Source organism: Saccoglossus kowalevskii, chromosome 10 (genome assembly GCF_978046115.1).
Source record: "Saccoglossus kowalevskii chromosome 10, keSacKowa6.1, whole genome shotgun sequence".
NCBI lineage: Eukaryota > Metazoa > Hemichordata > Enteropneusta > Harrimaniidae > Saccoglossus > Saccoglossus kowalevskii.
The window spans coordinates 18,964,591-18,987,207 of NC_140650.1; the positions used below are offsets into that span (position 1 = coordinate 18,964,591).

At 36.4% G+C, this 22,617-nt stretch overlaps 2 protein-coding genes across 4 annotated transcripts in view; one reads left to right on the forward strand and one right to left on the reverse strand.

Annotated features, from left to right (window-relative positions):
- LOC100370764 (transmembrane emp24 domain-containing protein 4-like) overlaps positions 1–22,617 on the reverse strand; it is a 28,652-nt gene that overhangs the window by 5,281 nt on the left and 754 nt on the right. The window contains exons 1-3 of one of the 3 annotated variants that reach the window (XM_078010184.2): positions 21,622–21,680; positions 3,301–3,380; positions 349–575 (exon numbers count right to left, since the gene is read on the reverse strand). In XM_078010184.2, the coding sequence (XP_077866310.1) occupies positions 349–575; positions 3,301–3,380; positions 21,622–21,665 (351 nt within the window). In that variant the 5' untranslated portion in view covers positions 21,666–21,680. Of the gene's footprint in view, positions 1–348; positions 576–3,300; positions 3,530–21,621; positions 21,681–22,617 lie in introns of those variants that run through there. The other 2 variants (XM_078010185.2, XM_002735773.4) reach the window with 2 other exon arrangements.
- On the forward strand, positions 7,758–15,460 carry LOC102803928 (E3 ubiquitin-protein ligase TRIM56-like). The gene is made up of 4 exons (XM_006817843.3): positions 7,758–7,856; positions 9,039–9,275; positions 11,656–12,877; positions 13,729–15,460. Exon 3 carries the CDS (start codon positions 11,673–11,675, stop codon positions 12,840–12,842), a length of 1,170 nt encoding a protein of 389 aa, XP_006817906.1. The 5' UTR covers positions 7,758–7,856; positions 9,039–9,275; positions 11,656–11,672; the 3' UTR covers positions 12,843–12,877; positions 13,729–15,460.

The window sequence follows — 22,617 nt, forward strand, 5'->3', positions numbered from 1 at the left end:
CCAAAATAAATAAGCATTGATGTAGATTAGTTTTGATCACACATTATGTATCCGGTCACTCAAATGAGGACCAAATCATCTATTTCTGCAGCAGTGTTTAAATGTGTACGGACTGCTTTGAAGCCAAAAGTCACCACACATGTTACTAGTGAAGGTAACTGCCATACTGTTGTCAGTCAAAAAACTTCATTTCAAATACCTAGGCAGAAATACAGGGTTCCATTAGAGTGGAATTCAAGTTCGAGCAACTGGAAAGAAATTGAACATCTCTTTCCTGACTAAGTAAAGAAATTGCACTGTTAACTTATGTGACTTGTTATCTTCCACTCATCCCACACTACAACTTACCAGTTTCCCACCTGCAAACATTGACCATTTTGTAGAATTTGAATAAAGGCAGATGACGTGTTCACCAGGTGTATGCGACGTGAAAGTAAATCTACCTTCTGAACTATAAACTTTCGATAATAAAAGTTTGCCATCAGGGTCCTTGACCTCAACGTGCATTCCAACACCGGGACTTGATGGCAAATAATCGTTAACATTTTTGTCAAATAACTGTGTCTTGTAGTTACCTGAAAAATGTAAAAAAAAAAAAAAGGTAAATTATAATTATTAACCCACATAAATTCTTGTTCACTGAAATTCACCATACAATAGAGGTCTTTAATCTACGTTGTCTATATAGTGGCAATTGTGGAGGCCACGCTCACAATTCTCCATAGGTACCGGTATTATATGTGTGGAACATCTTGCACTGGAGGCCTTGTGATGCAACATGAAAGAAACGTATAGTGGGCTCTATTCAATATGATGCAGTGCTGGTGACCAGTACTATCTAATCAATGATAGAGAACTTCCAACAGCGGGGTAAGAATGCAAGAACAGATGTTTCTCCAGAAATAAAACATCATTAGGATAGGCAATCATTATAGTTCAGGTTCGAAAACAAGGAACAGGAACCCAAAACAAGAGACCATTTTCCGTTCACTGCGAGAATCTGCGCTATGCGTGAAATTGAATGTAAAACTGGACAAACAAAGGTCGTAGCGTCATAGTGGCGACAAACATCCCGTGGGATTCAACAAACGCGAATATATTTTGGGGGATATTTCCATGTTTAAGAATGTGCTGTAAACATTTGATGATGGTCAATTTTGATGAAGCAAGGGTATTCAAACACAATATTCCCCTGTAAAAGATCGGCCTTTCGATGTGAGCTTCAAAATAAAGAAATGCAAGTTCAAAATGTGAGGCAGATGTTCAGCATGCGTCTTCCTCACAATTGGACGGAAAATTACCTATTGAACCTGGGTATGGGGGAATGGAGGAAGGGTACACATTATTTAGATAAGTAATTTAAAATGAACAGTGATACATATGTAGAAACAAAACTGTTTGAAACTTTATAGTTAGGAATCACATAATTCTTCCTGCCTTATTACCTGTGTACATGTACATGACATTTTACACAGCGAAAATTACAATATGTGCAATTTTGGAATATGGGGTTTGAGCCATATTTATTTAATTATGTCATTAACAATTCTGTGCTAATTATTTTGAAATTAAACAATGGAGAAATTAATAGATCATACAGATATTCATTAGAACTATGTAACAGCAGTGTCAAGGTAGAAAAAAAGTAATTCAATGAATATTATACATGCATACAGTATTATGGAAGCAAGCATGCTTTTTATATAAAAAAAAACAACCTAGAAATTATAGTGGATTTTACGTCACATGGATGTTCACTATGAGAAGTAAACAATAGATAAATTGTGTAAATTCACTGTTTTCTGTTTTTTAATTTAGCACATTCAGCTGTTAGTGAAATAATCAAATATTATTTATGGAAATTGTACTTAAAAACCAGTTTGATTTTCATGTACAAAGCATATAATTGCATTCTAAATAGCTAATTTTGGAACCTTGTATTTTTGCTAATCTAACAAATTATGCTAAGACAGAATAATGTTAGCTTTCAGGTACTAATGTTATATGTAATGTATCAGCCATCCTTTCATACTAAAACTTAGTATTGTCATATTTAGCAAACGCTCAATAACTTGGGTAAGAATATCAAGAAAATCTTCACGAAAAATAAGCAAACTTGTATTCGACTGGTGGATTGATTTCAGTAGAGAAAAATGTGTATACAATGACACTAAACTCTGCAGTGCCCACTACCCCTTGTGCTTAAATTGGAGAGTAAAATCCATCCAGTCTCCCATATATTGACTGGAGCATAAGCAGGTCAGGTCAGGCTGATCAATCCAGGTTTGTGGTGAACACTTTTCCAAAATTCCCAAATGACCATTATACACGTAGTGCAATCAATATGGATTTACTACACAGCTAATGGCTTGAACTGATGAGTTGGGAAGGCACCAATTTTCAAAGCAGAATTTGATGAAATTGCCTTGACGTACAGTATAGCAGAGGCAAAACTGTTTTTGTTTTTTTTCAAAATCAAAGAGCACCGAAGCGAACATCTTGAGCAATTGCCTACATGTACGACACCTCCATGAAATTCAAACCCAACACATAAACTCAATATCAAGTAACAGTATCATATATACTTATTCAACCAAGTTGTGGGTATATTCAGAATAAAGCAAAAGCCATATTGTAAAATAAAAGAATGTCTTATCAGTGGAGCTGGCACTGCTAGCATATGGTAATTTCCCAAATTTTAATTACATATTTCAATCTCAAAAAATGAGACAAGAAAATAACTGGATGGTGCAAAATTTGGAAATTATTAAATACCAAATATCTAATTCTGGATACTGTAATAATAATATAGATGTTTATCATGATAATAATCAACTATTTGGAATTCATCCTACTAGTAATACAATATTCCAAATGTAACAATGAAATTGATTTCTGCACGCATGCATGATCCAAGGAATAATATCCCAGCATCAAAATAACACATCTTGAAGAATAATGTTCGATGTGCCGTGGTATCAGAAAACAACGACTAGACGAAACAGACCGTGGTATCAGAAAACAACGACTAGACGAAACAGATGGGAGACTCAACATCCCTGATGTATACCCGTTAAATCGTAGGCCGAATATCAATGGCAACTACACGGTGTTTATATTTTATGCGACTGGATACTTTTAGAAATTAGTCTTTAAAAATACGAATAAGATGGTAACGCTTTTACAACACATGCCCCAACTCCCGACCCAAACTACCGCATATTCGATTCAAAGGCAGAGCACCGTCGGAACGATCGCTTCCTGATCATACAAATATTGGAATGGTTGAATGTAACTTACCGATAACCATAGTTTCGTCAGGTATTTCTTCTATAAAACATTTTCTTTCTGTTTCACCTATGTGGAAATATAGGGCTTGGCTAAACGAAAGAAAACAGAGCAAGCAAAGATAGTGAATTAGGCGATTCATATTGGACTACTATTTGACACACTGATGCCTTCTAGAAAATGGCCGCGACCGCAAACAACGCATGCGCACTTCAATGCCACGTCGCTTTACCCACAATCCTCTTCGCTATATTGAATAAAAACAAAAGTACAGCGCCATGTGATCATTAGGCTGCTATTTTGACGGCATCAAAATAGTATAAGACAAATGATAATTTTATTTACACATCATCGTTTTTTTTCAAGCCTTTGAAGGATTATCTATTATTATGTTAATTGTTTCACGCAAATTTTATGATAAAAACAAAACAAAAACATGAACAGGGTGATAGGTGAAAATCTATGGTGATAACATTGTGATACAGTGGTATTTCCGGAAACATGAAAACCTTGGAAACATCAAAACCCTCGAACGTTAGGAAATTGAGAGCAAAACTAAATGTTGTGAAGATGATGATTTTATGATATACAGGCTTTATGATCTATGAATGGAGACACAAAATTCAGTACAGCAAAAAAGCGAAATAGCAAGATTGCTGTCGGATTGAGTAAAACACCTCGCAAACTTCAATACTAGAATTGGCATTCAAGACATTGATAATCATGATATTCAATGTTGCGATATTCAGAAAATATTTACTGTAATACCTAGATTTGCTTGCAGTCTGCTGCGATTCATATGAAAAATTCTTGAAAAATAAATATAAATTGCGTAAACGAGGGGTTAACGCGAAAGTCATGTGACCGCGAAATCCCAACAGACTTTCCATCAGTGTAAGCGCCCTCACATTACCGGCCAGACTCGGGCTTGTAATGATTGACAAGTCTAATATGTTTCAACCAATCAGAAGACATGCTAATTAACATATCAACTGAGACCCCGGAAACCATTAACACTTTCTTGCATAAAGTTTTCGGGATCTAAGTTTATCCTCAGACCACTTTCTCATATCCGAATCGCATATGCCATTTTATTTAGCGATGTCAGGTTTATTGTTATGATCCATGGCTTGTCTGCTCCACCCACCTTATAACGTATATGCAAATTTTTAATCGGAATAGTCTATGTAATACCCACACAACACATCTTTGTATTGGTAGTAATAAAAGGTACCCCAGACCATTCGTCCCGGTGTTATCGCTATCGCCACACGAGACTCCAGCTTGTCTCCTATACAATTTTCCTTCCGCCCACTTAATTTTAATATTCATATGACCTTTGCACTGACATCAATAGCCAATCGCATTCGACCGCGGACGTCACTCTAAATAAACAACTGAATAAATTAATATACCATATTTGGAAGATAGCGGGTAAATTCAACGTTGTTGGTGTGTTGCTTCGGTTCCGAAGTCGCACGAAACGAGTTCATGTTCCGTTATCTTTCGCAAGTAAAATAGGTCGATATGTATTAAACATGGCATTTGTTTTCTTGTTTTAACCCCCTTATTACGCAAGCTTCCGTCGAAGTGGTGTTTTTTTCGACGATTTGTGGCATGTTGCAAAACGAACGAAACATTGCGGCATTCTTAGCGGTGGATAAGGGATCGACTATGTCGTCACATTTATGTCTCGTTTGAAAGAGAATAAACAACCGCTCAGAAAAATATGTTGCTAATATTTAAGTGCGGTGCCTTGAAATCGCCTGCCCGACGTCCAAATTTCAAAAGGATGTTCGATTTGCAATGACGACCGTTCATATGTACTAGGCGACGTTACTAATTACTACTAGGGTCGGTGTTTGCATTAAGAATTATAGAACAAAAGATCAGCAAAGCGGTGCTTTTGTCGGCGATTTTGTCAAAGGGAATATTGATAAAATGTTGCAAAACAGAATCGCGAGTTGGGTGAAAAATTGCGCCGGCGGCATTCTCAGCGATGGCGACACCCGAGAAACACCGTGTCACGGTGCATTCGTGCATCAGTACACCGAAGAAATACATACATATTGTTGCGGACGACTATTGTAGACTGTGTTCGTGTAGTCTTCGAGTTTGTGGACAGTTAAAGTCGTGTGTGAATTTATTCAAGCCAGGAAAAGCAGGAGGGATAACCTGCCCGACCACGTTCAAGTTCAAAACGACGTTCCATAACTTTCTCACATTCAATTTGCAATGATGACCGCAGTTCATATGTACTTAGCGACGTGACGGACATTAACAACCATGATGTTGAAAAGGAGTTTGATGAAAATATGCCATTTCCAATTAGAAATCATTTTGATTTGATTTATGGATGGCGAGCACCGACACTCCGATCCGATGAACTAATCAAATCTAAAATGGCGCGTGTCACGTGACTTTGTTTACTAAAGATAGCGTGGGCGTTTGATTGACACTCAACTCATTAGTATTCCACCAATCACAGCTACATCTACTTTCTGGATGTGCGCAGTCAAATTGTATAGGAGACAAGCTGGAGTCTCGTGTGGCGATAGCGATAACACCGGGACGAATGGTCTGGGGTAAATAAAAGGACGATGGTCGTCACACCACGCATGCGCATGATATGAGTCTCATCTGAACAAAGATGGCGAATTTGACTGTTGCACAAACGAACGAACACAAACTGAGTCTTTACCAAGCTTTAAATATGTATTTGTTTCGGTGATAGGATGGTATCGAAGAAATCGCCGACAGTAATTAGTGCACTTTGCGCCCAGGTAAAAACTCCATTAAAAGAGCGCACTGGATTGTGGGAAAATCAATGTTATCAACACAAATGTCGCATGCGTTGCGTGACGACCACTGGCCTTTATATTTATTACCGTTGTCTTAGATTAACATTGAACGCATTTCTGAATACAGAGGGCGCTATTATTCAGCTTATAGTATTCAGCTCCGCGGGACAGTAGAAGTATATAACTCAGAAAAGCATCGGCGGTAATACATTAATCCAAAATCACATATTTACCAAAGCATATATATTCAAACATGACCATTTTACAGATTTCACAATTCAGAGTTTCAATGTTCCATATTTCCGGGGTTTTCCCATGACCTCGTTCTGATGTATCCATGTTCCCGAGATTTCCGACAATTCCACTTTAACTTCAACGATTTCAGCAACGCCTACATTTTTAATTGCACTGACACCAACCATACGTTTACCCATATGCTGTTGTACTGTGTATGATAATTTATCTCGGCACTGGAATCAATGGGAAGTCACTTACAACATTCTACCCGGTTGGCTACTCTTCAGACAGGCCAATCAGAGAGAAGCTTGTTTGTTTTTCCGACGTGTCAAATTCCGCCTTGTATGTATGCTTCGACTAAACTGCTATTACTGACCTTCAATGGATCCCACGACGACCACCGCACTTTAATAGCATACATTTCGGGCAAGTCATTTTGTGATGACGTTATTATGTACTCGGGACCATTTAGGTTAACATTAAAAGGCGGTGGTCGTCGCGCCGACATTTTTGTTGCTAAACATTGATTTTCCCACAATCCATTGCGCTCTTCTAATGGAATTCACGAGCACGAGTTTTGATCTGGGCGCAACATGCAATAATTACCCCCGGTGACTCCTTCGATATCATCCAATCACCAAGGAAATTACATAATTAAAGCTTAGTAACGTCTCAGTTTGTACTCGTTGGTCTGCGAAACAGACAATGTCGCCATCTTTGTTCATATGAGTTCCATATCTCGCGCATACGTGACGCGACGACCACCACTATTTAAATATAAAGCTAACTCATTGCTATGTCAACGTCCATATTACTAACAACTATTCGTGTTGACAATAATAAAATATATTCGGCTTAGAAATAAAATAGATATATTAACTAATTATTAACAATTGATGTGATTTGTCTCTTCAACAAAAACAGTATGTAACACACAGTTCTTAGTTCTGCTATCAAAAATGGAAATACTTTTACATTACGGAATTTTTACGAACGTTTGTTCGATTATAGGCCACATTTAATACATTTTAATAACATTTTAAAATGTGCACAGTGAATGAAAATATAAAGCTAACTCGTCACTCTTTCTTGTTTCAAAACGGTAACAACAACAAACCAGCTTGAACATAAACTTGTTATTTTTTCAATTCTGAATTGGAGAATCTGGCGTAACCGACAAATATGAAATTATGTGTGAAGATAAATTTCACCTGTAATTGTATCCAGATAAACCTTTTATGTTGAGTGAACATTCACCTTATTTCATGTTCTACGTTTTGTTTGTATTTCAGTTCATGTTAATAATCAACAACTACGTCACAAGGCAGCTACTCTGTCATCATAAGTGTTAAATTATTTACTACATTCCACTTTCACTTTCACCAGTCAACGAGGTTAAAGTTTAGTGTACTTATTTACAAACCCGATTGCCAATCGTAGTTGCACAGCAAACAGATCGACCATAACGAAGCTTACGTTTTGAGGACAACCAGGGTCTACTACATGATTAAAGTAGTTGTGAACTTTAAGGTAGGAAACGGCAAATCAACGATTTTATACAAACATTACGAAATGTTTTCTCTTTTTAGTTGAGGTGTGTTTTACTGTTCCCAATAACCCTGTTTTCCGATGACGTTATAGTAAGTAATCGTGACCATTGAATAACATTTTACTTAATATCCTTTATTTAAATATCCTTAAACATTTTACAAATTTGTTATGCACGCATTCAGTTTTCAAAATGTTGAACGTGAAATGCAACATTTTCCACTTGTTAAGTTTCTATACATATTTCCAGGTCATTTATAGCTTTACAATTGTCAATAACTTTGGGGACCTCCTAAATTTGAATAAATAGTGTGTTATAGATTTAAACTTGTCAAAATTCTGCACAATTTCAATGTGATTCAGTCATTTAAAAGAGGCCCTCCTGTTTAGATTGCTGTTAGTTCAGCCCTTATTGAAAGTGAAAGCGATATGTCAATTGGTTGAACTTTCTTTTACGTGATTTGTTCTGCTGGTAGACAGAATTGTTCTCGAGAACAATTGTGCACGCCCGTATCAGGTAATGGTTACTAGGCTTATAAGTGTGTAGTTATACACCATACGTTGTTTGTGTATGTCCAAAATTCAGATTGTGATTTAAAGCGGGAGGGTCGTCACCTGCGCACGCGCGGGAATTGAGTCCCAAGCGATGATGACAACACACACTAAAAACGCAAAGGCTCATGAGTAAACGATTGTTTGTAAACAATGACACGCTATGGCCATCTGACTTAGAAATAAAATAGATCGATTAACAAATTATTAACAATTGACGTGATTTGTCTCTTCAACAAAAACAGTATGTAACACACAGTTCTTAGTTCTGCTATCAAAAATGGAAATACTTTTACATTACGGAATTTTTACGAACAAATGGATTATAGGCCACATTTAATACATTTTAATAACATTTTAAAATGTGAGCAGTGAATGAAAATATAAAGCTAACTCATCACTTTTTTTGTTTCAAAACGGTAACAACAACAACAAACCAGCTTGAACATAAACTTGCTATTTTTTCAATTCTGAATTGGAGAATCTGGCGTAACCGACAAATATGAAATTATGTGTGAAGATAAATTTCACCTGTAATTGTATCCAGATAAACCTTTTATGTTGAGTGAACATTCACCTTATTTCATGTTCTACGTTTTGTTTGTATTTCAGTTCATGTTAATAATCAACAACTACGTCACAAGGCAGCTACTCTGTCATCATAAGTGTTAAATTATTACTACATTCCACTTTCACTTTCACCAGTCAACGAGGTTAAAGTTTAGTGTACTTATTTACAAACCCGATTGCCAATCGTAGTTGCACAGCAAAGAGATCGACCACAACGAAGCTTACGTTTTGAGGACAACCAGGGTCTACTACACGATTAAAGTAGTTGTAAACTTTAAGGTAGGAAACGGCAAATCAACGATTTTATACAAACAAAAAGAAATGTTTTCTCGTTTGAGTTGAGGTGTGTGTTACCCTTCTCTATAACCCCGTTTTGTGATGACGTTATAGTATGTTATCGTGACCATCGAATAGCATTATACTAATATCTTTTATTGAAATATCCATAAACATTTTACAAATCACTGAGTTGTTATGCACGCATTCACTTTTCAAAATATTGAACGTTAAATGCAACATTTTCCACTTGTTAAGTTTCTATCCATATTTCTAGGTCATTGACCCATGGACATACATGACTTGTAGCGTTTACGATTGTCAATAACCTTGGTAACCTCCTAAATTTGAATACACAGTTTGTTATAGATTTAACTTTGTCAAAATTTCCGTTCATTTTGGATGTGATTTAGTCATTTAAAAGAGTCCCCTGTTTAGATTGCTGTTGGTTCAGCCCTTACTGAAAGTGAAAGCGATGTGTCAAGTGGTTGAACTTTCTTTTACGTGATTTGTTCTGCTGGTAGACAGAATTGTTCTCGAGAACAATTGTGCACGCCCGTATCAGACAATGGTTACTAGGCTTATAAGTGTGTAGTTTTACATCATACGTTGTTTGTATATGTCCGAAATTCAGATTGTGATTTAAAGGCTTCAATGGCCTCATTTTCACTGCTTTGGGGGAGCATAATGTAATCCATGTACATATTCTGAGTGCAAACTTTCACTGCCAATGGTAACTCCTTATGATTATTCCCAGCATTTATATGAAACACATTCTAGGTTAGATATAGAGTAGCACTGTGAATCAAGGTCTTTGCACAGGATTCTACGAAATGAACATCAATCGTTGGGCAATAAATCTTGCAAAAAACATACTAAGACGCCTACCACATCTAATTGTAGCGTTTCTCGGTAAAATTATTTGAGATACACTTCATTGTACTTAGCAGCTAAATCATAGATAATTCAGACGCTTGTGGTGGCTTTGTCTGCCCCAGTGGAAAGTGTGGCAAATATAGGCTGGTTTATTGGTTTCATTATTTTCTTCAACCTTTTAAAACGTTTATATATTTGTATCTAATGGAGGTTTCCTTGTTAAAGTTTACTCAATACTGACCATATTATTCGCAGCTGCTCTACAATAATTAGGGAAGTCTGGTCTGTTGTCTTTCAATGATAAGGCAACTTCTCCTGCCTACTGGCTCACCCGGGCATTCCTCTCATTCCAGTCTATTTATTGTTTGTTGCCCTGACAACCTCATAAATATCTCCATTCCTTCTAACATTTCCCATAATATATAAGTGTGAGGTGTTCATTAAATCTGTTCAGATAAAGGTTAAGTATGAGCCAGAAAAACATTCATTTCTTGTGACTATCTTTCCAAATAACAAATACAAGAACTAAATGAATGGCCACCTTTCACTGAATGACCTTTCCCAATGCATTGTAACTTGTCTTGTAGTCAACTCCTCTCACTGATCCCGCTTTGTGTAAGTCTTTGGCCATCAATTTCACATTTAGTGGTGTCAGAATAAGTACTCCTATGGTGTTCTACTTTTAGACATTAATAACACATCCCGTTTTCATTCGCCACCTTCCAATGCTCTTTCACTTTGTAGTGTTGTGTGTATATGAATATATGGTGTAGCTGCCAAACGGATAGTCAGGCAGCTTCCAGGCAGTCTCTGAAGTCCATTTGACGAACTGATGAGGCTTCTTCTTCTCTATTGTGTGAATGCTCAGCAAACTGATCCAGAAATCCATCGATTCTTTTTGACAGGTTTTTCATCAGTAGTTAGTTACAATCTCTGGTTCTTGTTTATCAGCAATATTCGATTTTGCAAAAAGTACTGACAATTGTCAGCAAATGTACTCAATCGGCGACATACAATTGAGATGCAGACGATGTATGATGACAGACCATTTTTTGAATTTATAATGCTAATGCTAACAAAATCATACTATAGTAAATTCCCAGACAGAATAATAATCAAGGCTGAACAATATAACGTTGAGAGTACAACATGGTTCAAACAGTGACAACACAGGAACAAAAATTGCGACCTCAATCATTATTCTCATGATTTGCGTGATAGAAGATTATGACAGCGTCCTCATTGTATAAATGATGCGAGTGTCACGAGACAACACTAAAAACTGTAGTAAATGTGTGAATACAATTATGCAAAACACTGTGTGAAAATGAGTGGGGAGTGTAATTTGCGAGTTAATTAAATCCTCAAAGAAAATAATTTTTGAAGAATTCAATACAATAATGTTATACAATAAGTATTCATTTTTATTTGGCGCAAAATATTTCGTTTGTGCAAATAGTTTGTTAATTTACTATCATAATCGCTCATATAATTGAACTTTTTTTAGATTATCACTGGTTTAAGATGGCCAGGAATGTTGAAAATACTTCTCAGCTTGTGGATGATATTGACAAGAAAATACTCTGCTGTCCTGTATGTCGGGAAAGATTCACAGCACCAAAGATACTGCCATGTGTTCATACATTCTGTGAGGTTTGTCTGAAGACGTGGGTTGAGAAGAACGGTGGTCAGTTGACTTGTCCAACATGTCGCAAGCTGCATGTCATTCCTCCAGGTGGTATTAGAGCATTAAACAACAATGTTTTTATAAATGAAATGCTGGAAATGTTCTCTAAAGTCAAGATTGGCCAAGATGTGTCGAAGTGTGACATGTGTGACTCAACAGCCTTGTTCTGGTGCAAGGACTGTGTCGAGTTCTTTTGTCAAGATTGTAGTGTACCGCATAGTCGTATGCGAGCTACGAAAAACCACAAATTGATGACAGTGGAAGAGTACCAAGAATTTGAGAAATCCGGTCAGCGCCAACTCATCCAACCACGATTCTGTACAAATCACCCTGACAAACAACTGGAGTTATTCTGTGATGTGTGTCAAGTCACAGCATGCACGCAGTGTTTTTTGACCGACCATAACGGATCCGATCATCAAGTCATAGCCTTCGAAGATGCTCTGAATAAATATACTCCAAATTTACACCATCTGATAGATGAACTGGACAAACCAGTGACGTCACTGAAATCCGATAAGGAGAAACAGGATCTAGCAATAAATCAGTTCAAACATGAACATATATCGGTGGAAAAACAAATAAAACAACACGTAGCTGAGATTATAGAAGGTTTGAAAAAAGAAGAACAGAGTTTTCTTGCCACGGTGACTGAAGTATTCAACACGCAATACAAAGAATTACAGGCGCAGATGGAACACATTGAGTTGAACTTGGGACGTGCAGAAAGTATGCAGTCTTATGCTAAAATCTTCCTTCAACATGGTAACCCTGCTGATATTTTATCAGTAAGAAAGAGTTTAGAAAATGAGATGAAGGAGTTGGGAGCTATCGCACCATTAATACAGGATGAAATTGAAAGTGCCATTAATTTGAATTTCCAGAAAACAAGTTCACCACTGCTAACTATCGGGGAAGTTACATGTAAACGGAGTGGGAGTAAAAAAAGAAAATCTCACATTCTCACTGGAACCATGCCAAATGGTACGATGCCAGAGACAACATAGGCATCCACACTGACACCCCGGATGGTGTTTAAGAGGTAAGATACATATGACCAAGTGTACATGGGATATCAAAATGTAAAAACGCCACTTCACATCATGAGCATATTTTCGTTGACAAGTCTCATCACGTACAGTGTATTGTAGATGCGTTTCATTAATATTACAACAGTATCGTCCTTTTAGTGAACTGGAAACTGGTTTTGGAAACGAACTGAATGTTCAGATAAAAAAATCGCTTGAGATACAAATTATAATCCACGACAAACAAACATATGTATTTCTATTTCATTCAGGAAATGTTCTATCAATAACTCCAGCGAAATGCATAAAGATGACGATTGAAGTTCTGCTTTTGATTCGATTAGAATATTAAAAATTAGAACCGCTCTACATGCTGTGACACTCATAGTAAAATCTACGGTTGTCTCCAACAAAGAATTGACAAAGAGTTTAGTTCACAAACATTAGGTTCTCGAATAACCGCTCGTGTCAATATACAATGTACAAAGAGTAGAGATCTCTTGGATACAACCACCTGTGGCGTTAACTTCAAAACAATTTGAAATAGTTTTCGTTGCAAACATCGCAAACGTTAAATAATTGTGCACACTGGTACAATACACATATTCTTTAAGACGGGCCCACTATTGACACAGTGATTTTGTCATATAAGTTGTCGAACAACGTTGACATAGTTTTAGCCGTACATGAATCACAATCAGCTATCTAATATATTCTAACTGATGAACGACAAACGTTTTGAGTGATACTGCTAGTGCTGACGATAGGAAAGTTGTATTTTGGTTCGTAGATGAGTTTAAACCCTGGCGTTTATGTGTAATGAGTGGTACATGGAAGTAATTTATAATTTATAACTTTTTTACAGCTGATGAAATGATTCTGATTGGTGGCTAGGTGTTGGTCCTGACAATTCAGTTGGCAGTTTCCCAGCAAACTATGTGGAAGAAATATGACTTTATCTGTTTTTGTTTACTCAGTCAGATCTGTAAAATGTCTCTTAATAAAAACCCACTGTCCTGAAACGTCACTGTTGTCTGAACAGCGCGTGTGTACATTCTAGTGTTCTGATTTGTTTTAATACATTGTGCGTACTGTGCTTTTTAGGCATTCTATTGAACTAAAAAAAAAGAACATTGCTCAAGATCGTAAATAGAACTTTATGATCTATAAAGCCGTCTACTAAAATGAACAAGCACAACCATTGTATCTGGAGACATTCGCTGTTGTGTGACCGCCCCCTAGACACATGTTTAGTTCTGACGAAAATGACGCTTTATGGCCAAATATATAGATTTTATTACAGAACTTTATTTTCACACAGAATTATTTATTTTAAACCACAATACCAACATACTTACGTCGACCGTTGGATAGTTAATTGAGTTCATTTATCCCTTGAACACCAAAGTCAAACTCAGCCACGCTCTTTAGGCCGTCCCACTATATTACGGCATGTGTTTACATTAATGCCAACCAGCATTCGATAAGCAATGTCGTTCAGTGATTATCAATGGCTCAAGAGCTATAAAATAACATGAACATTCATCAGGCGACGTAACTCAAATCAATGCCATTATCCAACAATCCAATATAACACGTCAGTAGGTCATCTTCGTCAGAACTTGTCAGTCAAGATACCACATTGTATAAAAAAAAGCTGCCAATAGGTCATCTTCGTCAGTCAAGATACAACATTGTCAAATATAATAAAAATAGCAAAATGGATTCAATGGTTTCTCATGTACCATAAAACAGAATCCAACGAAACATAGATGCTCTGAGATAATACACAAACCTGATTTGTTTTTGATTGAATTCCCATGCATATTAATTACCTGATTTGCATGTCAGTTAGCTAATTTTAGGCATTTTCACTTGTTTCTCATCTACTGTTCAACAGATTTCAATACAATGCTCTAGGATAATGCGCAGACATGATTAGTTTTTGGTTGAAATCCGTACATATTAATTACCCAAATGTGCATATTAATTAGCAGATTTTTAACATTTCAAGTACCACTCACAAAATTTTATGAAACGCGTTCATATATATGGTCAATATAAGACATATTTCAATAATTTTGACCCCCGATAAACACAATTTTGCTTTATGTTATGAAAAGGTACGAGAAACGCCATGTTTGTCAAATACATCACAAAGTCATTTTAATAATACTAGTATCTTTATCAAGGTCATACAGGTGGTCTCGTAGGTTGATTTACAACAAAAATAAAATAATATTTTTTTTTTTAGTTTGCATAAAGATATTCATTACAATATTATATTTCTAAAAACAAGCAGCCCTTTGGCTGAACTCTTTCTTTATTTGTATTCTATTCAGTACACGCCATTGGCTGAACAGCTCTGTCATTCAAAATGTATTAAATTTATCACTACATTGTGGTCGGGGTATTGGACGATGGCACTCAGAGAATGATTTGTTACTATTTTCTCCACTGTTATAATATAAATATCTGTACTACCAGAACTGAGATGCTGAATATTATATTTTCTCTACTTTACAACAAGATACATTGATTAATGGGAATGTTAGATTCAATTAGTGTGTAATAAATATTATGTCCTATACAACAAAGTACATTGTCTGAGTCAATGAGAAGAAGTTGATATGGTTTTACAGTAATAATTATTGGTATAATGAAAAAAAATACATACATTACCAGGCCCGTAGCCAGCACTTTTGAATAGGGGGTTCGAAAACAAAATTATATATTTGATGTGAAATGTGTGAATTTTATAATATTCAAAAAGTGTTTTTGAGCTATGTTACAGACATTTTTATATTATCGGTTTTAAATTCAATTGGTTTACTTTGGGTTACGTTGGTAAGATATTTCACATAACGTCTTTGAACTATTTTACCATTTTAGAGAAGGGGTACTGAGCCATTCCCCACCTACAGACAAACAAATCCACACCATATGGTACTAAGTTAAGCTGAATTCATATTCATCTCGTCGCTTGAAAACTTTTAAAAGATACAGAGCTAGTTGATATATGGTGTGGCAGTTTGTGTAGCGACGAAGTAAGCTCAGACTGTCAGTATTTGCATAATTGTATATAGGGTTATTGACAAAAGATCAGCCCTTAGATCATTATAAAATGGACAAATAAAAACAAAGTGAATTTCGTTTTCTACCATGCTACGTTTCGAACGTATCACTGCAAAATCTAAAAAAATATTGATCTAACTGTAATTTTGTGTGTCTGCCTAATTCAACATTATGTTTATGGCCAAAACAGCGAAAACTCGTCAGTATATATTTTAGTCTATAATTGCTTTCCAATAAATCTCCCAGGTGCTACTTTGATTTTTCCAAAAGTACACAGCCTGGATGATTGTAAAATTCAGGCATGCCACTATTTTTTTTATTCTTTGAGTAAATATCCCTAAAAAATTTGCAGTATCTCCAACTTGTTTTTCAAACCAGACAATGCCGAAACCATATTTGAACAGGAGATTTTTATGTGGGTTTCCCAAGCAAGTATGCCGGTCTTGTCTAATCGTTTAAGCATGATATAACATGTTTTGGGGTTTCAGTAGTTTTAATCAATATGAGATACAACGCTTGAAATAACCACAGCACAATGGCAGCCTCCACATTCGTCTAACATCGCTACATTGTTTGTACAACTATTAATGCTGAGTACCGGGTAGATATCTGCAAAATGTTATCTGTACGCTCTCGATTTCCGAATTTTACGTACCCCCATATCGCTACCATAAGAAATAGTTGGCACAATGATTGCATCAAACAATTAAATGCACTAGCCAATGGCATACTACCAAGTTTCTTACAGTATGTAAATATATTTGGTTCACTGTAAATCTGTTTTTAGAGGGCGGTAAAATAATATGCATACATTGGCAGTTTAGCAGCGGTCTCAATAGACTTCAATGACTACAACTCCTTTTATGAACCCACTAAAAATATAGTAAATTTTCTGAGACATTCAAAAAACGTGTAAAAAAAATATGTTTGCAATTTATGATTCATCGCATAGTTTCAGTGCTGAAGCAGCACTGTGGGGTAAATTGTTGGCTGCAAGAAGCTCTTCGACCTATACAACTCGTGATGATAAATCTTCGGCATTTTTTTAATAATATGTCCAACCCGTAGCTGTACACTATTGTCCAATAACAGAGGCTACACATACTAATACAATAAGTTGACTACATTTGGCTGATACACTTGGAACAAAACAGTATATATGCCATCATTAACTTGAAGAATACAAAACTAATGAACCAAACTAGGAAAGTACAGTGTCGTGTTGTCGTGTCAATCCCGTTCGATCCCCACACTTTACTAACTGAGCGAACATTAACACAAGAAAAACTGCCCTATTCAGGACCACCACATCATTCAGAGAGTGTCTACCATTACATTATTGTTTCAATGTTGTTTTAATATTTAACATCAGGTGCTTGAAGGCGATCTTTATTACACCATCGCGGAAAAACCGAATAAAAGCTTGCCTATTTATAACAACCTGTTTTGGTTGGCTGCTGTTGAGCTGAGACGGCATAACTTCACGATTGACATTTAAAGCTCGTTGCCACCTAAATGCTCATTACTATGCATTACTCATTACATTACTCTGATAGTTACCTCACGGAGTCAAGTGATTTAAACAATGATAATTATTTTAATTAATACTGTTTGTTTTATTATGTTCTAACCTACGATCATAAATCTATTCACTTCCAAAATTTAGGGGGTTCGACCGAACCCCCCCCCCCCAAAAAAAAAAACTACGGGCCTGAAAACCAATGATAATTGAAAATAATATAGGAAAGACACGAGTTCATGAAGACAATGCAAACTACATAAACAAGACATTACTGAACATAGTAGTGATAAATCAGGTGTTCCAGTGAGCACGTCATATGCATCAACTTGTTAAATAAAAGGGGTTCAGACCTAATGCTACAGGTACCTACAGAGCTAGAAAAATATTTGGTATTAGTGTGTGAGGCTGTTGATATTTGAAAACTATTATAGTGTTAATGTCTGTAATTACAAGTAGTGGACTAAAAAAATATAACTCTCCCCTTATGATTTTCCCTGGGACTTGCGCAGGAAATAGTGACGCCAATAAATCTCTAGCCCACTCCCTTGGTCAAATTTGTTTGTATTGTCTTATTTGTATTATAAGTATAGAAAGTAATTGAAGAATTTCATAAACATAAGACATACGACTTGGACATAAGAGAGATAATTTGTAATTTTTGTGTAAACAGAAAGCTTTAATGCATAGAAGGATAACTTTTGTTGTCTGAAAACTTCCCCACTATTGAAATTGAAATGAATATTTATACAGCTATACAGCTATGCGAAGACTTCTAGTTGAAATATCAGAAAATGCAAACTTAAGAATGGAACTTCTCTGTTTCGAAACACCCTTCTGGGCTTTAAGAAGCCAAGAAAAGAACATGCGCTACTGAATAAAGAATAACTACATGCTGAACAAGCAGCAAGTTTATAATTCATTTGACCTAATATTAAGTCTTTAAATCTTCCCTTAATAAAACCATTTGGTGTACTAATGGGGTTAAGGGTCTGCAGGTCGTTATGTGTGACAGAGTACACGCTGCAGCCAAAACGTGATCTAGTGATACTATGTGTGGAAGACCAAGGATTTAGACTTCTTGCATATATTCCTTTAGACAGGAATCCTCGTCATCACTGATGGCAGACCTAATTACCTCCACTGACAACCTAGATAGTGTCTGATTGCTAGGAGGGTTTTTCCTGCTTTCCTTATCATTCTGGTACAGTCTTTGCCAAATTTACATAACATGGGCTCACCACATATCGTTCTAACTCCAAGGCGATTGCATTATGCTCATTTTCATTTGACCTACCTTCAATCAATCTATGGCTGGTTATTAGAGTCGTTAAATCATTGCAATGACCCCCTAAGGCTAGGTCTAATACAAGCACAAATGGTAAAGACCATGGCGATGTTTTCTTGAAAACCACTGTCCGTGCTGCCTTCAATAGGGCGTTGGTCCTGTGCTAAATTTTTGAAACCTGAACGACCTAATTATTTGACGAACGTATGTTCAATAAAGTCTTGGGTAATCTGCTTAGCAGTGTACCCTCTAACATGATTCAAAATGAATTCTGAAAAAAAGTTGTGTCGGCTCATTGACTGCCATAGATGTTGATCTACAAAAAAATAAATGTAAATATTTATGAAACTGTATCAGAAACTCGAGGCATAAAAAGAAAAAAAAACTGCTGTGGCCCCTGATTTTCTTCGTTTTACACTTATTCGGTTTATGAAATGTAAAGTAGCTGAACCATTTGTTGGCAACTGGCTTCTTGGCTGTATAAGTACTATTGGGCCTGGTGTTAATAACTGTTGTTAAAAGGCTGAGCAAAATATCGGAAACACAGCTTGTTCGGCCAATGTGCTATCATAATGACATTGGTCACCTCTGTTATAATTTGAGTGGTGTTGCAGCTAGCATGACATAAGTTTCAAAGTGTGTCCTTAGTCAAACGGGAACTTGTGGTTGTAGCAGTTGGCAAGTAGATCTATGTATGACACGATCAGTTGGTTCACCATCAGTTGGAACTAGAAATTTTTTTTTGGTTTATTGCCAACCTGGTAGCCCTTCATTGTTGACCATTGTCATATTGTCACACTGTGACTGAACATTGTCAGTGTGCTGCAGTTATTTTCTTTATGTGTTCCATTTGCCTTAGCCCCTTGACACATTGGTTCAAGACACCCCCTTCCATTCAGTACTTGACGCATCGCTCAAATGTGCAACATGGTTCTGTATGGCAGGATCAGACTGTCCATTTTTAATAGATGGTAAACTCCCCATTGGGTATTCCTGGACTTCCAATAACTATTTCCCGTCACTAGTGTCAGTAAAAATGTGTTAATTGAAATCATGAGCTCCATAGAGCAGCAGGCAATTAAATAACCAATCAAAGTCTCGCGACAGCAGAAATTGTCAGTGCTAAGTCTGATGCAGTTGTTTAGATGAGGTCATTTTTATCAGTCATTTTGTCGAAAAAGATAAAGAGATGGTTATCTTATACAGTTTTGTGTTATGCTGGCCTTTAAAAAAATTCTTATTACTTTACCACCGGGCTTGTGGTTCTTGAGTTTTCAATTTATGGAGTAATAACACTAGTAATCGCTTCAGTAGAGGTTGTGTGGTGATTACAAGTTACTCCATGCTTAGTTATCAACAAATATCTTGGCGAATACTGATTCTTGTGCTGCTCTAGACCTTGCAAGAAGATTGTCCATTGTTTTGGTGTTGGAATATTACAACACGTCAAATGAATAGTATATCTATGTTGTATAATAAATAGAACTCCATCATCAAGTATATAACATACATATAACATATTTAAGAGTTCCGAACGATTTCCAACATAAAACATTATTGGTTACCATGATGATATATTAATATACATTTGTTCGGCAACAATAAAGGTCACTGGGCATGATAATTAATTACATCGCGGTTATGCGAGTATGAGCATTTGTGTGTGTGTTGGCTCTATTCCTGACGAGTTTGGATTGTCACCGGTGACTAACTGACGACCGGATCTGTGTGTTGAAACACCTCAAGAGTCCTAACATCCTTTTAACAATGTTGAAGGTGAACATTTTGAGCATACGTGATAACATAAATATTAATTAAAAACTCTCTCTCGATCAGGTCAATCAAGAGTAAGCTGTTGTACTTAGATCCCGATTTTCAACAGTTTCTTGTTATGCTTTCATACTCTGCATTCATTAATTATCTACTTCTCAAGTTCCTATGGGTCTTCTAATTGCGCTGTGGCCGAAGTTCATTATCTGCTTCACTAACATTAGCGTGGTTTTAAGTTGTTGTGGAATCCAATCATTGTGCTCCATCCACGACACACTGGTACATCCACATTTCGAATGCTTCCTTTTTGTTTTGTTGGACCAGGACTCACTGGCATATGTGGAAATAAAGAATGTGGTTGTTCTGAGTAGGCGGAGTTTTAGGTTTTTGCTAAATGCTTGGCTTTTGTAGATTGATGTCATATTCTGTACTGTACTGTAGGTTATACAAAGTGATAGTTTCTTTCAATCTCTTCATTTGTAATAATAATAATATAGAGTTCATATGGCACCTGTTATCCGCCAAATGATGCCATATGACGCTCACAGTTCATAGGAATGCTTGATAAAACAGATGAGTTTTCAATCTGGATTTGAATGTGTTGAAGAAAATGATCGGTCACCATATGATTTAAGTCTGGTTTTTGGTACTTTGAGTAATTGCTTGTTGCTAGAGCGAAGATTTCTACCAGGATTACTGTGTTGTATGAGATCTGAAAGTGACTAGAAGCCAGTGCAACTGTTGGAATATTGGTGTTATTTGATGGATTTTATTCTCACTCTCAATAAATTCCAAGTGAAAATTAATTAGTCTACAGTACCACCAATAAGCCTGTTGGTCGTGTTTATCAATGAGCTTTTTTCTCTACATTTCTCGGAAATTTGATGTGTGAGGGCTCACTTTCGTAATGTCATCTGCCAGACTTGTTTATTGCGAAATACGGTGTCAGGGCGTCTTGGCAGCTATCGATTAAAAAAACCTAATCTGGCGGTTTTACTGAGTATCTGCTTTGGCTTCAGTAAATTGGCAGAACATCGATCTTTGAGCGCTAATATTGTTGTCTACAGAAATATAATAAGCGGCATTATACAATAGTAGTTACTTACACATTAACTGTGCCATGAAAAAATACAGTACCCTTGATTAGCATATACCAGTTGACGGGGGTTAAAGTTCAATCAATTTCACAATACTGCAGGCACCACGCAGCAAACAGTGTCTATCCCAACTGAACAACCAACACGAATTTTATATTGTCAGGAAAGCCACGTGATTACCGTAGTTGTGATCTTTAAGGTGAGTTACACGAAATCAACAATTTTGCAAATATATCAAAACATGTTTACAATTGTATAAGCTGCACTGTACTCTGATACCGCCATTTTGAGACGACGAAGTTTTTAGTCACGACCACATTATTAGTTGCGTATTATTGTATAATCTCAGTTGAAACGAAACAGGCTAAACATTCCGTTGTGTTGTCATGGAGAAACTCAGTTTCAATATGTTGAAACTAAAATAGGAAATTGTCACTGCGTTTTTTTCTTCGTGTTTCCGGGTTCATTGCACTACTAACAATAGCTTTCACGATTGTCAATGCATCGCATTCAACGCGTAGACTACGTATAGTTGCTTACCTAGATATAAATATATCCTGTTTTATTAGGCACTCAAACTTGAACAAAACGACGTACGTATAGTAGAGATGAACTCTAACAGCGGTATTTCAAAATGACTAGGTTCAGATCCAGTCCAGTATCCTTTACTCCAATTTGTTTTTCCCGAGCATAAAATTGCTGCAAGCTTTTGGCTTTGGCCATTGCGATTAAGAAATATTGTTACTTTTAGGGGGATGTACTGGTAACTTAATTACCAAGAAGTCCACTCAAACCACTGCCATTGTCACTAGACAATAGAAGTCGTGGAGGAGTCGAGGTTAGGAGAATTTAAAGTGACGTTTCACTTATATCACATACGTATTCTAGCCGACATATTATTATAATTGCAAATACAATAATACTAATGTGATATCAGATTTACTAAACGAGTGTACCATAGAAGTTCAATAAATAAAATATCACAGTCACAAATTTATCCCATAT